This window comes from Chamaea fasciata, unplaced genomic scaffold (genome assembly GCF_029207755.1).
Source record: "Chamaea fasciata isolate MVZ Bird 193981 ecotype frontalis unplaced genomic scaffold, bChaFas1.0.hap1 SCAF_1, whole genome shotgun sequence".
Lineage (NCBI taxonomy): Eukaryota > Metazoa > Chordata > Aves > Passeriformes > Sylviidae > Chamaea > Chamaea fasciata.
This window is the reverse complement of record NW_027094086.1, coordinates 47,491,872-47,508,984: the sequence shown is the minus strand read 5'-3', so window position 1 is coordinate 47,508,984 and position 17,113 is coordinate 47,491,872. Positions and strand designations below refer to the sequence as shown.

Here is a 17,113-nt window from a genome sequence, read left to right as displayed (position 1 = left end):
GTATTTGGCTGACACTCCAATAAATTACTATTATGAGAATCATTCTGGAGTGTTCATGATATAAAATAAACTGGTTTCTATGTACTTACTTACAAAGAGGCAGTTTTGAGACTGTTTGCCTTGTGAAATTCAAAATCCTTCAGTTTAAGGTCCTTGATGTTAATAACTTTGTAACAACAGAAACATCTTATTTTAGTATTATCTTTTCCTTTTTTAGAATTTTATTTATAATTCAGAATCACTCCTATTTCCCATCACAGTTTAAAGTCTCTTGTGTCTCAGGATTTCCCATACATATGCATCATAAGCCATAAGTATATGAATTAGGTTACTGGCAGTTGATAGGTTACATAGCTGGTCACCTGTGGGATGCATTAAAGTAGTTGGAGAGTGCAGAGTTTTCAACTTCTTTCCACTTCTTGTGTGGCTGAGAACTTATCAGTGACCTACCGAAAGTCTGTTTCAGGTATCAGTCTTCTGTCTGCTCTCTGTGAAGTAGATTTATCAGGGGTACACAGTAACAACAGCTGAAGAGAGCCTATCATACATCTTTCATTTTATTCACCTCATTTATTCTGCTTTTATCCTTCTTAAGCTAAGAGACAGAGGCATCCAAGGCTAGATCATCTTTTACTGGTTGCATGCCAAAGTAGGATTTGTTTTCAACAATATTTCATCCTGCCAGTCTTTCCAACCATTTCAGGCATTCTCGCTGCTCTCGTATTTATGAAACTATATATACAGTTTTCCTATGAGAAAGCAGCTGCTCGAAAACGCTTTTGAATAACACACGAGCTGAGCTCCAAGTTCAAAACTGCCAGCCGTGCAAAAAGTGTGCATAGTAGAGACTTGGGCTGTAGCGTTTATCATGCTGTCCAGGCATCTGTCAGCTACCATGTATCAAGGTTTTCATTTGTCTTGCGCAGTTTCCATCACCAAAGTAAAATATACATACACAGATTTGTATACAGAGAACATAACAGAGCCCACAAAGGAGAATTGCTGAATGCTGAACTGAAATGTGTTCCGTGCAAATAAGCTGTGAGAAACAAGGCAGACGGTTCTGGATGACAGAAGTTAAAAACATTGGAGATTAGAGTATGAGAGAGACAGTTTAGTAGTTCCCAGTGCCTTGTTCCTGTGTCTGACAGCTCTGGGAGTACAGAATGCCTGCCTGGTAGGGAATAATATTATGTATAAGAAAGCATGTTTGGATAGAGAAAAGCTGTGATCCTTTTAGGGAAATATTTACAAACCCTTCATGAAATTCGGAGCATCAGTATTCATCAGACCCCTGACCCAGGCAATACCAGAATTGTCCTGGACAGACAGTCATGTGTTTTCCGTCATATGGCAGCTTCATGTGGGAGACACAGACAGCTCAAGTGCAGTGGCCTAAAACAGAAGAGAAGCATAAATGCTGAGCAGGGAGCAGGCAGAGAAGGATGATGTTGTGTCCAAGCCCTCCCCTACCAGATCCCAGCTGGTTCTTCTGGGTTGCTGGACCACCCCAGAGCTTTCCTCCACTCTCTTACTGGTGGTTAGGGGCAGCAGTGGGGTTTGCTGCTGTGTGGCAAGCTGTTTGCAGGGTGTACAAGGTGCCCTAGGCAAGATCAGCGTTGGGGACCAAGATTTCTATGTAGCCTCATGAGTGCTGTGCCCCAGCAGCAGGGCTACTCAGGTGCCTGGTCAGAAACGATTTGAAAGGGTAACTGATTTGATCACTTAACAGGTGATAATCTAGCATTGCTTTTAAACTACCTCTCAACAGATATTCATTAGGGGTATTTTCTGCCTGCCCCTCTGCTGGGCAGGGTCCTGCATGCACAGGATGGATTTCTGTAGGTACCAGCTGGACAAGCAGCATCCTGTTGCTTGAAGTCCAGCTCCTGCAGCAGCTATGAAGGAAAAAAAAAAATTAAGGGACAAAAAAAAATATACCTTGCACAAATCCATTTCTTGAGAATAAGGGCAGTTAGCTGAGCTCTCCAGCATGGCACTGACAAGACGAGACAGCTGCCTTACAGCCAGTGTGTTCAAACATGCTGCCGTTATCCTGTTACATGAATCAAAACCAGCACACACCAGCTTTCATCTGGATTTCATTATTGTGATTTGTATGGTAGAGACTGTTGTCTCGCAGGAAGCAGCAGCATTCAGAGTTGGAGAGGGGGGAGATCCTTATCAACAGGAAAGAATTGACAAATCTCTGTGTTTAAAAATAACCGTACCTCTTTACTGTTCTCAGTTTTAAGCTGTCTGCTTAGTCTCAAGCCTCTGAGCACTTTGCTTTAAATGAAATTTCTAAAAAGAGCTTTTCTCCTTCCAAAGAGAATTTAGCTGAATTCTGGCAAACCTCCCACAGGCTGGAGGAGTCCCAGGTAAAACAAGTTGGTGCCTGCAGAGCAGCCATGGGGAAAGGTGCATCCCAGGGGGCTGCTGTTGCTGAGTGGCAGAGTCCAGGGCTTGCTCCCCTTCTGCACAGTGGCCCCCAGAGCCACCCTGACACCTGCTTGTTAGAGAAAGCAGCCGAAACTTGCTGTCTGGCACAACTTTGTGCAGCCCTTCAGCTGAGCCCAGAGGATGGACAGGCCCTCCCTCCACTGCTGTGCCCTTTCTATTGGGAGGTGGTTTCTGTTGTGAACATAAGCAAAAGGAGAAGATAAGCTGAAGAGAGCTAAAGGCAAGTTAATTAAGATAAAGCTATGAGCTCTGTGGTAATGAAGAACAAACAGTGGGCAGTTAGGTTTGTTAGTGAAGCGTGAAATCGGCTGTCAGGTAGCTTTGCACGGTAACATTGAGCTCACTCTTTGTAGGATTACCCAAGACAACCAAAAATACGGGTAGTAACTAAAATCACCTTTGCATTTAATAGGATGTATCTGGTCAGTGTGTCTTGGCTCTGTAAGCAAGAGCAGCATGGACCCATGTTTCTATACCCTGAGTAGCAGACAGCAGTGGTCTAAATTAGATGTGGCTTGTTTCAGTGTCCTCTTGTAGCAGTATCGAGAGGAAGCCTTTAATACATTAAACTCCCAGCATATTTGTACGTTAGCAGCACCCAGCTTGCTGATCCTTTGGCAGCAATACCAAGGAGTAGACAGGCAGGCTGCAACATTCCAGGGAAAGAAAGGAGAAGGGGTAGTTGTTAAGATTTTAATTCTTCTCCTTTAGAGGTCTGTGCCCTGCCAGGTGAGATCGAACATGTGAGAAGCCGTCTGCAGTGAAGAGCCAGAGCTGCATGGTGCATACATACATCCTTTCCAGCCTCAGCAGGGTTAAAACCAGGCAGGCCCACACGTTCCATTGAAGGCTTTCCCACTGATCCCGCATAGGGCAAGGCTTCTCCTCCATCTTTTCCTCTCTTCCTTTTATTCAGGTGTGGCAGCGCATTGCCTGCTTCACGATCAAAGCAGCTTATGAATTTTTAACCTCAGGGGCACTGCATTGTCTGCCTGAACCTGCAGTCAGACGCATCCATACACATGCAGGGAAGCAGGTGTGGCTGAAGAGTGTTGATGTGGCAGAATGGCCCATGTTTTAAAACATGTGCATGACCATAACAACACCCTGTGGCAAAAACTTGGGGTTTTCCTCTCTATTATGTTTGCCTCAAATACTGCTGGGCACTATTCAGGGGAAACACATGCTCTGCTCTGTTTTAAATTCCTAACAATTCAGTACCATATCTCCCAAATAAAGTGCAGGAAAAGTTAGGTGTGTTTTACTCTCCTTCATGCTTATTTTGGAAACAGAGAACATGATTGGATAAAGGGAATTGCCTGCTTTCTCTCTAGAGCCATTGCACTTTGTATTCCCCAAGCCCTTCCATGTATTATTTTAATGATAGGATAAAAAAGCCCGAGAGCATGTTCAGTCAGTCTTTTTGGCTGATTTCAATTCCCATGAGGATATATTACAGCAGAGCACCTTCTATAAAGGCATAACATGCATCAAGGGTTTTGTATGCCTCTTTCCACCTCTTGTTGTTCGGTGTTAACAGCCCTTTGCAATAATACAGATTAATCAAAACCAGAAATTAGAAGTGAAATACTATTTTATGAGCAGGAGAATGCACTGCACTATCCACTGCTGCTCTCTTACACACTTGAAGCTGGCAGGGAGCTGGGGACCAGGCTGTCCCCCAGGTTCCCAAGCTGGGACTCCTCTCCACTTGTGTCCAACTGCCGAAGCTTGGAAGAGAATTGACATTCCCAAAATAAAGGTTGGTTTGTTGTTGAACTGATAGATTTTGGCCATGTGAATGGTGACTGAGGATTTGGAAAAATGCTGCATGAACAAAGACTAAGGGAACAAGAAAAGTGCTGGGCACTCACAGATGCAGGTGCTGTGTTGGCCAGGAGAACCCTCTGCAACCTGGGGAGATTCCTTCGGTTGTAACAAAAAGGAATAGGAAGCTCAAAGGAAACAGATTGTACAGTCTGAATGTTGTCCTGACTCTCTTGTCCATTTACTGCCTAACTTACCACAGCATTACTGCCTTCCACTCTAGTGAGTGACCTGCCATATAAGCTGATTACTTGTTTTATCATAAATGTATGCTACAGCAGTCAGGCATTTGTACCAATGTTTTCTTTAAAGAATCAATTTGAGAGAAACTCAAAATGGGTCTCAGAACCACATGGAGCTATGCACGAAAATCTGGTCATCATATCGGTTATTGTGATGATTATTTTTTTTTCTTTATATCTTACAAGACTTCTCAGGTAGGTTTCATCCAGCCACATTTATCTTAAACTCACTCATAGCAATACTTGGAGGATGCTACTGAGGTATGTATTGTTCAGGGCTTGTGCTGAATAGGTCACTTGTTTTGCCAGTCACAAATAAATAGTTGTCTTAGTTCAGACTTAATTTTCCTGTCTGCTGTAAGAATTGGGACTGACTGGCACTTGTTTTGTGTTCCTTGTTTCTGGGAGTCAAGTGATCTTCTTTGTTACAAACTAAAAGAGTAATTCTCTTTTGACATGTGTTACAGACCACGGTCATAGACTACGTGAAGCCATCAGATCTCAAGAAGGACATGAATGAGACCTTTAAGGAGAAGTTCCCTCACATCAAGCTAACCCTCAGTAAAATAAGAAGGTATGTTGCAAAGCTCAATAAGGCTGCAACGTGATGCAGCTGTCTCACATGTCAGTGCAATTCCTGCTGTACATGAGGGGAAGCACAGCACTGATTGATCTTCCAGGAGCAATGACCAGCAGAGGTGCAGAGTAAGTCAGATGATTGCTTTGATTACTGGGGTGAGTAAACAGGATAGAGGAATGTGCAGACACGCACTGGTCAGGTGTCAAACACAGCATCTAACAGGATGAGGTTGAGAGCTGGGCATGCACTGTATTAAAATATCCAGAAAAATAACACCACAGAGTCTCTAAGCTCATGGCACTTGGCTTAAAAAGAGACTGAGGAAAGAGAAGTGCTGACTTTTGACAGAAGCTAAAAGAGTAGTTGGCTTCACAGCAAAGTTGGAATATTCCATCTCTGTTTCTGGTGTAGCAGGCTAACATATTGCTCCACTGAAGTAATGATAATTTCATTTGACCCTAGTGGCCAGAAGGATACTGAGCCACACTGCTCTGTAACCAGACAGTGCTGCAGTACATGGACAGAACTGTCAGTTTGGATTTGAGCAACCATAACCAGCAGTAATCTAAATGTTGTTACTAAACAAGTGGTATGCAGCATAGGACCTCTGTTAAAATATTGTTGCTAAAATTGTCAGAGCTTTTTTTGGTTGCCTTTATAGTTTGACACAACTGTCTGTTGGGGGCAGTGAGGGGGAGGTGATGTAAAAATGTGCCATGAGAAGTGCCCCCAAAACAGCATAAAGATATCTGCCCAGTAAATTATGTTTTCCTTTCCATTTGACTAAGCAGGATCTGCTTAGTTAAATGGAAAGGAGACAGGAAACAGTCAAAAGGATCATGCTTTCAGAGATCTCTAAGCATGGCTCTTAGGGTGAAATGAGAAAGGCTTTAAAACTCATCTCACAGCATTCTTCTCTGATCTCTTTACTCAGCTTGAAGAGAGAAATGCGCAAGCTTGCTCAAGAAGAATGTGGTTTTGAAGAGCCCACAGTGGCCATGGCCTTTGTCTACTTTGAGAAGCTCGCTCTCAAGGGGAAGCTGAACAAGCAGAATAGAAAGCTTTGTGCTGGAGCTTGTGTTCTTTTAGCAGCCAAGATTGGCAGTGACCTCAGAAAACATGAAGTCAAGCATCTTATAGATGTATGTATCCATAGGATTCCAGTGTTCCATCTGCGTGAAGTGCCAGTGTGTGGTCTGTGCAAGCCTGTTTGTCAGTGGACATGCTCTCCTTTAGCCTTCCAGCTGTACAGCCAGCTAAATATCTCTTTTTGTTACACATTTTTGTGGAAGTAGTAGTGATCAATGTCCCTGCAGAGGTGTGGGAAGCTTGTTTGATGGGGTAGAAGGCCCTGGTGTCAGATACTCTGAGGTTTGGGTTGTATCTGACCATTATTCTGTCAATACAAGGCAACAGGTGAACCCTCAGGAAATTAATTTTGCTTTTAATTATGCTTTAATTATGTCATTAGTTATATATGTTAATTAATTATATTAATTATAATTTTCAAGAGTGTCAGTAAGGTTTCTCCTTTGGGAGTTAAATGCAGATACTGATTTCAGATGGAGTCCAATAGACATTTGTATTTCTTTTATCAAGTTCAGTTTTTGGGCAAGAAAACCTAAGGAAGTGTTCCCATTAGAACAGCTCACTCCAGATGTTTTTTGTAGAGTAAGGTGTTTGATCTTCTGCCCACTTCACATGAAAGAGGTAACATGGGGGTGTTGGGCCATAATCCTCTGCAAGCACCAAGGTACCAATCTGATTTAATGCTACAGAAAGTTAGGCTGGTGTCTTGGTATGTGGCTACAACCAGCTCACTCAGTGGAAGAGACATGGGATCGTGGATGGGGGGCAGGACTAGACTCATGCCCTCCTCCCACAGTCACAGAGCTGGGTTGACAGTCAGTTTGTTAGAAAGCCCTCTGAATAATCACAAAAAAAATCAGCCAAGTGGGAATTGGAAGATCTGGCTTCTCTTGCCATCTTGAAGTGTTAGTCCATCCGTAAGACATTGAACTTTGCAGTAGACCCAGTGGGCAGAGAAGTAGCAAGCCAGGAAGATCCTAAGAAGAGGATGAGGGGGAAAATACCCCTGAGCAACTGGTTGCCTACTTGTGGCATCCAAATCCAGTGAAAACAGCAGAGCATATGGGAGGTTTAGTACGTTACAGCACAAAACAGCTATAAAACCCATCTCATCCCCTGAGGATAGCAGTTTCTATTACTCACTTCTTATGACACCTTCTGCCTCTGAGGTATTAAATTGTGGCAAAATAATTTCCCCAACAGGGCGTTCTAGCACAGTCTAATGCTGAAAGGAAAACTAGTGATTTCAAGCAGTGCAGGAAATTTGTGGACAATTACAAGATGCATGTCTTCCATTACACAAGTGATTGTGATGTTTGCATGAAGCCAGGAATTTCCTGTTGCTGCAGTGGTAATCACTGTGATGGTTGGAAGATGTGTCTGCTCACGGTGGAATGAGTGAAGTGACGAACGTGTCAGAAATAGCATGGCTGGCTGAGCTCTGTGAGTTCACCTTCACAGTAAGGATTCAGTACATCCAGTTCACACAGCTCTGATTTCCTAAACTGAGAGCCATGCAAGTCAATCAGGACAGAAGTTTAATGACAGCAGCATACGTGTTTTGAATAATGTCATTTGTGGGAAAGCTCTAGAAAGGCCAGCCCTCATTCCATTTTTGTTAATTTATTTTTTCCCCCCCTGGGCTGTGGTTGCAGAAACTGGAAGAGAAGTTCCGGCTGAACAGGCGAGAGCTGATCGCCTTTGAGTTCCCGGTGCTGGTGGCCTTGGAGTTTGCTCTCCACCTTCCCGAGCACGAGGTGATGCCGCACTACAGACGCCTGGTGCAGAACTCCTAGCGCTGGCTGCCCTGCGGGGAAGGGGCTCGCGACTGTTCCCGCTTGGCTCTCCCGAGCCGCAGTTACTACTGGAAATGCAAAATCAGACTCCTAACACTTCACTCTCTCTTCCCCCCCGGCCCCAAAACAGTGTTTCTGGCTACAGGAAATACTGCATCGACTCTTGGCTTTGACGAATTTATGTATCGTTACTTTCTCAAAGCAGGTGAAGACTGAGCTGTTGGTAAATAGTTCACGTGCTGAAACTGGGTGGCAACTGACCCTACCTGTAGGGACTACAGCTATAAAAGTAGGCAAAAATTAGAAGGGCAGCCTCCATGACCACCCCTCTCTTCATCACACAAACCCTGGAAGCCCACTGAGTGCATTCTCGTAGCGCTTTTTCTACAGACCTGCTGCAAAATTCCAAGAGGACTTCTTAAAGTGAAAAAGCTTTTAAAGAAGATATCTTCACTGTGTCAAAAAGAATGTGCCAATCTATTTTTGTATCAGCAATTGAAAGTGCACTTTTTCCTGTGGGGTATTTGTGTGTGTATCCATGTGTGTGTGCGTGTGCGACAGCGAACTGATCTCAGTCCAGGTGGTTGGCTTAGCTGTTTCCAAGTGTATCAGTTACTGATGGTGAAGATCAAGGTGACCTTACACGTTTACTTCTTGAAAAACATAACTACTGGAAAAGTGGTAAATGGGATCATTTTTGGACACTTGGGTTTTTTTATTCTCTGATCTTTCCAACATTGTACCTTTGAAAGGATTACACTACTACTACTACTACTGCGAGAGAACGATCAGCAACTGACCTTAAGTTTTCAGCCATGTTTGTGGTAAAGATAAAAGCATTAGTATAAGATTTCCATGTCATGTTTTTTAAAAATATCTTGTGTTAAGCCACATGCATATTTTTAACCTTCGCACTTTTCCCACTGTGGAGATGGTTAGACTTGCACTCTGTAGTGTTGTATTTCTGTGCTCTATGTTAGAGTGCATAATAAGCACATTTATTGTGCTCTATCTTAAAACAGTGTTTTATTAAAAAAAAAAAAAAAAGAGTAGGGCTCAGCAGTATAATGGGTGTCTTAAGGCTCCAACAGCAGGGGCATCAGACATTATAGTTTTGGGGTTTTAATTAGGATTGACTGTGCAAAACCTAAAATCTGTGCCCATTGAGATTCAATTCCTTTAGACATTGCAGTACTGGAGTTTTATGGTAAAACTTCTTGCAGCTTCCCTGGTTCTGACTGGACACCCAGAAAGCTTAAAGGCTTTATTGAAGCTTCTGATGCTATATCCACACTAAGCTAATGCCATGCTGATGGACATTGTTCAATTGCTGTTACCATGTGGGATTCCACCCCTGTCCAATCTTCCCCTGTGCTGGTTCACTTAACAAGCCTTGCCCTCAATGTGCCCCACATGGATCTGCTAAAGTCAAGTTATTACATTTGTGGTAATTATAAAATAAATAATAGTCTCAACTGTGAGATTTCAGCTGAAGCCTTACCTCTCTAAGTTTGGGAGTGCTTGCTCAGAGTATGGAAAGGGCCTGTGAGCAGAACGTAGAGAAGTGGGACATACCAGAGGATGCAAACACACTAATGCTTACTTTCTTTCACTCTTACTTTAATCAGTTTTATTATTTCCTTCAGTTAGGCCAGGAAACATCCAGTTTCTTTACCAGCTTTGACTCCTTTTAATTCTAGTATGAAAAAAGCCTGCATACAATTGCTCTACGGGGTCTGGAAAGGATACACGTTGGGACAAATGGGAATTTGTTTGATGCCGTTGCTCTCCCCCCATTCTAAAGGGGAGGGTGACTATGCTAGCTTACGGTTATTATTAATACTTACCTGATTACTGATATAGATACATTCCAACAGGATTGGGGAGGAGGGGATGAAGAGAAAAGTGTGCACTTAAACCTTCCCAGTGTAACGTCCCATGTTGCTGCAACCCACGCATCACTCAGCCAGCTGCAATGTGAAGGGAGAGGAGCCCTTGACAGCACTCTTACTCCCTCCTCCTCTTCCTCCTCCTGGCCCCCACACAGCCAAGGAATAGTGGAGCCAAGAGCCTGGAGCACACCTGGAGCATCTAGCTGCCTTGATGGTTTTTTCAGACCAAAAAGGTGCTGGGTGTATTGTGGACCTACGATCCAAAACAGTCTGTGGGTCAGCTAGGAGGGCTTCCACCCTTGGCCGTATCCCTTTCCACCCAAATTGTGTATATACATTCAAAATCTGTTTCTGATTGCAGAGATCTGTTTCTAATAGTGACCACTCAAAGCTAAGCAGAAGCTTTACCTTTCCACAAAGGCTTCTACCTTTTGCTTTTGAGTGTGATCTTTTTCTTATATTGCTTTATAGCATTGCAGGGAAAAAGCAATTTGTGATTGCAAGATGCAGACTAAAGAATGACAGTCTTACAGTAGTCTTTAGAGATGCTATTGAATCAAGCTGTCACATCTTTTGCCTTCTGTGCTGCTACCCAGCCCTGATCTACAGTTTACACAGATTTCTGGGATGAAATCTGATTGCTGGAGACTTTCTGCTTTTCATTGTTACCACTGTTTTTTGGGGGGTGGAAAAGGGTTTCAGAGTGATGTTCAGTTACAGTTTGAATGTGGAATAAACACTTAAGGTGGTGATGATGTTGCACTGTTCACTTAGGAACGTATATAAAGCCATATGTTGCTAGATCTCAGAGCACAAAGCTTGGTCAGTACAATTACAATTAGGACAATGGGCAGGATTTGCCCCCCTTTTTTGCCCAACCCTGGGAAAATTCAGGCTGAAGAGGTAGAGAAAATCTGTACCAAACAAAAACCATGTTGATTATTTTCCTTTGTCTTACATTGCAATGAGTGTTGATTTACAAATGATTTTAGGTTCAACTTCAAATAGTTTGGGAAAATAATCCATTCCATATAACTTGTTCTGTTTTGAAATTATATACCGTACACTCTACCATGCAGAGTTTATTCCTTTTCTAAAAAAAATGAATAAAAGTTTTAAAAAAATTGAAAAACACAGGCTCTTTTCTACCAGTGACAGTATGTAAAATTATTCTTTCTCTCATCTGTATGTGTAAAGGGGTTTGGTTTTGTCTCCCCCTGGGACACACAGCTGCTTATTAATAAGCTGGTGGTGAGATTGCCAAAGGACCCTGGCCATCTCCTGGTGTTCCGCTCCCTGCAGAGCCCTCACTTCAAACATTTTCCCTCCATTCAAGATCATAACCTCCTTCCCAGACCATTGTTTTGGGGTTGTTGGAATTTTAAGCCCTTCTTTTTTGGCAGCACCTGGAGCGGCCAGAAGCAGGGTCTTTTGAGTCCCAGTTATTGTTATGCCAGAGGATGGAACACAGGCAGCCTCTTCAGCATTGTTCATATCTCATGACCCCTTGTTCACAGGAGAATTTGGAATACAGAATTTGGTTTTGTCCAGGTGGTGGTAAAGCTTACAACCAGCCCATGTGCCAGTTGTAGTTCACAAGCAGCTGCTTCCTATTTGGAGGCTGAAAGTTGTGTTTTGGACATGCAATTGTGTTGCACACGTGATTGCTCACCATGTGTTTGCATTCAAGCTATAATTTTTACGTCTATGACACCCCTTAACTCCAATGCCTATCTAGGTGGTCTGACCAAACACCCATTTACTTGTATTTTCATTCCATGTTAAAGTTATGAGAAAGGTTTGCCTCCCTACCTTTACCCATCACTCCAGAGACCCACAACTCTAAATCATATTTGTGACAATAGGACCATTACCATGATTACACAGACTTCAGAACATGCAAACATACAGAAAAATACTTAGCAATCATTTTCCTAAACTATTTATTAACTTGCAGTGGCTTATTTGGGATAGTTTGTAACATAACTAAATGACACAACTTCAGCTAATTGCTCCAGCCTCCTAAAATATAGAGCATGAGACTTGTGCGGAAGCAGTGAGGAGTGGTTTGCTAAGAGATGATTGCACCTTCCCACGATGCTAAAAGATTTTGGCACCAGGCCCTACAATAAACATGTAAAAATACACAAACAAGGTAAAAGTAGTTGAGCGAGGCGAGAGACTGAGCAATCGGAGTAACAATGCCAACATCACTGGCTGAGACTGAAATCTGTCCCAGGTTGCACCTTTGGGAACGGAGGAGAGTGTGGGAAGCAGATTTGAACTTAATTTGTTCATATCCCATTGTAAAGTCTGTACTGAAGAGGGAGAAAAAAAAGGGTAAAAACCATCAGGTGCATCCTTTCACAGATGTATGCAAAGCAAAGAGGCCTTTGCGAAATCCTAAACTCTGATGCATCCCACTGACCTCATGTGAACATGTTACAGCCAGAGACCCCCACCTGAGCCTGGAACCTGATGGTCCAGATGAGCTCAGAGAAGAGCTCTCCAGTCCCTGAAAAAAACCAACAAACATGCACCCTGCCCAGGCCTCAGCAGCAAATACCAGGACCAACAGAGAGGTCGGAGAAGCGGTGCTTACAACGTGGTTCTGGGAAAGAGCCAGAACTGTGATCCTGGAAAATGGCCTGCACCCCTTTCAGGCAAGGCAGGGGTGGACCAAGAAGTTGCTGCTGACTTGAGCAGCAAACATTAAATATCGGCTGCTAGCATGAATTGCCCTTCCTACACACTCATCTAGCTTGTCCTACACTCCTATCCATAATCTTGCTAAACATCATCTTAAGCCAGCTAGGACCCTTGCCCCTGTCACAGTGTAGACAGATGATCCAGGTCTTAATTTCTCAAACCTGAAGAAGTCTTCCAGTTTGCAGTCAGATTCCATTGGTGACCAATTTATACCTTTCTGAATTTATGCCAGTATTTCATCTAACTTGAAACTGAAATCTTTCCCCTGAGTGAACTCTGGGGCATGGTGCTCCTTAGCAGGAGTCCTTAACAAAGTTCTGGAATTCAGTTAAGCAAGACACTAAAAGGAGAAAGTAGAGGCAAGAAAACAAATCCTCTCCCAGGGGCTTCCAAGTGTGGCGAAGTGCTGTCTTGGTTAACATCAATGGGTACAACTACCAGGGAAGAAGCTGTGCAAGTCCGGTTTTCAGAAACACTGACACAAGACCTAAACTTCCCTCATTTTCAATGCAGCAGCATCCATGAGCAAGCCTTTATACCCTTCTATCCTTTCTTCCACTCAAAGGCCAAGTTTTCCTCTTCTCCATTGCTTCCCTTTACCTAGAGCTGGAGGGTTTTTACTCTTGAGAGTTAACTGGGAGAGCAAAAGGATGAAGAGGCAGAAAGGTTACAAACCAGTATTATATCACCCGTGTTTAAAAACAAAGACTGGTTTACCAGGAATGGATTCTGTTCATTGATTTAGGAGAGGAATGTTGAGATTTTCTCTTAGATCTTAGAGCTTTAGCTAAACTTTTCTTTAGGCTGAAGCCTTCCAGCAAGGAAGGGTTTGGAGACATCCAGACTAACTTAGACCACCTGTTCTTCCCCTGTTGCTGTACCATTTATGTTGCCCACAGGGCTGAACTGTGCTGGGTTTTGCAAAGGACAAAGGCAGTGTTTCGCAACACAAAAATGACAGGCACAACATCAGCTTTTAATCTCCCACACCAGAAGACTAAAAGAACCCTGTTCTGGTCCCTAGATTTCTTCCCATCTGTTTGTGTATCAGGAATCCCTGGGAGTGCACAGGTCCAGCTCTTTCTCCTTATCTCGCACTTCTCCAGTCATCACATCCAAGTTAAAATAAAAAGGAGGTAAGATGGCAAATCTCAACATATTTATAGAGCGCTAAGAAAAGAGCAAGCTCACCAAACAGTAAAGCACGAATCTTTCATGCTTGTTCGCTCCCTTCTTGCAAGGAATGCTCGTGGCAGTCACTGGCTGGGGAAGCAGCACACTCGTGACGGCCTCCCCCGGCCCTTCACAATTCAACATGCTCTTAACTAAACAGCCACTCTGGGTGGGGAGGGAAGATAATGCCAGGAATTCAGAAGAATTGCAGAGCTGAACAGTCTGACAGGCTGCGTGAGGGAAGGAGGAATGGCTTGCAAAATTATAAATATGCAGAAAAACCAGGAGGCTGTGGTTTCTAGTGGTATTTTTTGTTGGCAAGCAAAGAAGCAGGAATATTGGGGTGGGTTTTTTGTTAGAAAAGGTAAAAACTTGATGAAGAAACAGCAGATGTGAAGTTTTAAAAAGACACATAAGATCCTTTTATTTCTAAACTGCTCTCATCCCACTCAGTCAAAAATTACTGAGTTGTTACTATCTGAGTTGAACTAATGGTCTAGATCATGTTATTTCCCCAATCACTCCCCACTTGCCAACACATCCATAACCACAAGCCTGAATTCCGGACACCTTCTTCATGTTGCCCTGCATCTGTGATTGAGAGCACAGCCTGTGAAGCAATTAACACCTGTCAATTAAACTGCCTCATGCAGTCCTTTTTAATTGGGAAAAATGCGGTTCTGTCCTCTGTGCAGGGCAAAAGGGCATGGTGGACCTGGTTCCCACCTGGATACATTAGCTGCCTCTAAGTTGCATGCTGGGATGAGACCTGGCTCTGCACCCACCCACATCCATTCAGCTTCCCTTGAAAAGGAACCCACAGCACTGACAAGAAGGGAAGAAAGATCGTCACCACAATTGTCCATGTGAACATCCCCAAAGCAAAAGGAAGAAGAAAGGAGAGCTGAAGTAGTGACTACCCACTCATCATCATCATCATTGTCAGCATCATCTTCATCTCTTAAGAAGTGGGCCTCTCTTCTCCCACCAGCTGTGGGAGGACTGAGGGTCCTGAATGAGGGTGCTGAATGAACAGCATGACTGAAATGCAACAATTAGTGACCTTCCTTCTGCCTTCAAGGTCTAATGTGAGCTATTTGAAGAGGGCTTAATCTGAGCTCTGGCCTCCCACTATGACACCCAGGCACTGACTGCACTGGGGCACCTCATGGAACACAAGTGTTTCAGCAAAACATCAAAGCACAGACTCACACATTTGATGTGGACAAAGTCCAAAACATCTCCAAACATCAGTAGGTTGTGACAATGTCAATTTCTTCCAGTTGTGAACATTTTTTCTAGCCAAAGCTAGACTAACTCCAGCTTAATAAGCAACCCCAAGTCATTTACAAGATTTGCATGCAGGTCTTCCAAAAGCACAGCATGTTTTTGAAAGCTCGATATTTAATGCCTTCTTCCAGAGCAACATCCTCCCATGAGCAGCAGAGACTATGGTATCAACATCTGGGGTGTTTCCACGGGCCAAGGTGACAATGCACAAAAACTAACACCAGAACTGCAAAGTGCTCACCTCTCACAACAGCCCAAGAGGTTCATTAATGTTTTCTGAACACAAGACTCCGCAAGCTGTCATCTACCTACCAGGGCAGCCTGTGTATCTCTGTAGAATAGAGGTGAATTAAGAGGCGAATTAAGACAACAATGCACATGGAAGAAAAAATGAAGAAAAAATTCCTGGTTTTTTGCCAAGTACATAACCTTTCATTTCCTCAAACCTGAGAAATATGCCAAGTTAGACCTGCATCGGTCAGTGGAGCATAGGAGGCATTGCATTCAGATGTACTTTCTAAGGAACATTTTTCAGACCACAGTTTAAATTATGGATCATGCAGATGGATTAAGAACTACATCCTATTTCCTCTTTTATTCCTTGTTATGTGCCCTTCTCGTGACTGCTGCTGTTTAGGCATCTTATTTTCCTTCCCCTCCCCCCCCCCCTTTTTTTTTGTTCACCTTTTATAATTCCAACAAGTACAAAGGTAAACAGAAAGAAGCTGATGCAGTGCTGGGAGTTAGGTCCAGCTGACTCTTTCACATGGTGCATCCGGAGCTGCAGACTCCACCCTTCGTCTGATTTATTTTAAAAGCCTGCTGTGTCCATTAATGGAAAATTGGACGCTTTTCAGGTTGTGATGGTGTCCATGGACAGGAAAATGGAAAGTTTCAGATTAAAGCTGCAGGACATCAGGAAGAAAAATATCTGGAGAATTTAATTGATGGTGGCAGTGCAATAATTGCAGACAAATATTAAAAAAATTACAGTCTCTGACCTAAAGCAGATCCTTGGGTCACAAGGAGGGGAGAACAAACATCTGCAAGGCCACAGGGCTGAAAAATTAGAGTATTCCTCACCAGCAGGAAGTGCAAACATTTTGCAAAACTGAATGCATAGGATAGAACCACTATCACTGTGATGTTACATTTGCTAACCATCCAAGTTATTCACCTCTTAAAGACGTGAGACATATCTGATGACAGCTATCCGATTTGAGAAAGTAGTAGGAATCTCAGAGACATCATTTCTGCAGTTTCAATAGAATAAAAAGCTTAGAGAAGTCACCTTTACTGAAAACCTGATCAGACATTGGAGAAGCCCACCAAGGCACATGGAAAACAATCTACACCTGGGTTGCTGCTGTCCATGAGCAGAAGACAATGAATCAGTGAAAAGACTTTTCAAATCCCAACCAAGCTTAAAGCCTAGCAATGGGATTCCTAGGGGTAAAAACAAATGCATTAAAAACTGTGAAACCAAGCAGAATTGCAGTTTTTAAACCCACTGATTGATATAATAACAATACTGTCCTCATATGATTTTTTTTGCAGTTAACAGTGTAGCAATAAAGTAAAAGTATCACTGCAATTATGGCTATTTATATGACTACCATAGAATACAGGAGAAGATGAAACCAGTATGATGAAATGAAAACTTAATGCGTTCTACAACCACCCCCCACCCACCTCCCCTAAGTCCAAAACCTTAAAGAATGCTCTAGCTGATATCTCATACCATGGTCTTGCTTTATTGTTTGTTTTTAAACTGTTACATGGAAAATGATGATAGAATTCTATAGCAGGAACATATTTTTGGAGTGGTCAAAAATATTACAGGCTACTTGGTACCTTCCTATTAAGGCAAGAGAGCCAGATCTCCAGCCCATGAAAGAATTTGCCATGAAGTGGGTTTGTGAAGTCTCTCACAGAGACACGATTAAGAGCTTGTTCCATTCTCTCCCTTCCCTAAGAAACACAAACACTTGCAAAACCTTTCCAGTCTTTACTTTTGTATTAAATGATTGCATGGACTGGGAGGTGGTGCAA

General features: G+C 43.0%; 1 protein-coding gene across 2 annotated transcripts in view; it reads left to right on the top strand.

Moving 5' to 3' along the window:
- The window catches only part of CABLES1 (Cdk5 and Abl enzyme substrate 1), a 71,595-nt gene extending 60,608 nt beyond the window's left edge, over nt 1-10,987 (top strand). For both annotated transcript variants that reach the window (XM_066182513.1, XM_066182507.1), the window contains 3 exons: nt 5,000-5,106; nt 6,047-6,254; nt 7,857-10,987. In XM_066182513.1, coding sequence (XP_066038610.1) covers nt 5,000-5,106; nt 6,047-6,254; nt 7,857-7,997 — 456 coding nt within the window. In that variant the 3' untranslated portion in view covers nt 7,998-10,987. The remainder of the gene's footprint in view (nt 1-4,999; nt 5,107-6,046; nt 6,255-7,856) is intronic.
- The last annotated feature ends 6,126 nt before the right edge of the window (nt 10,988-17,113 follow it).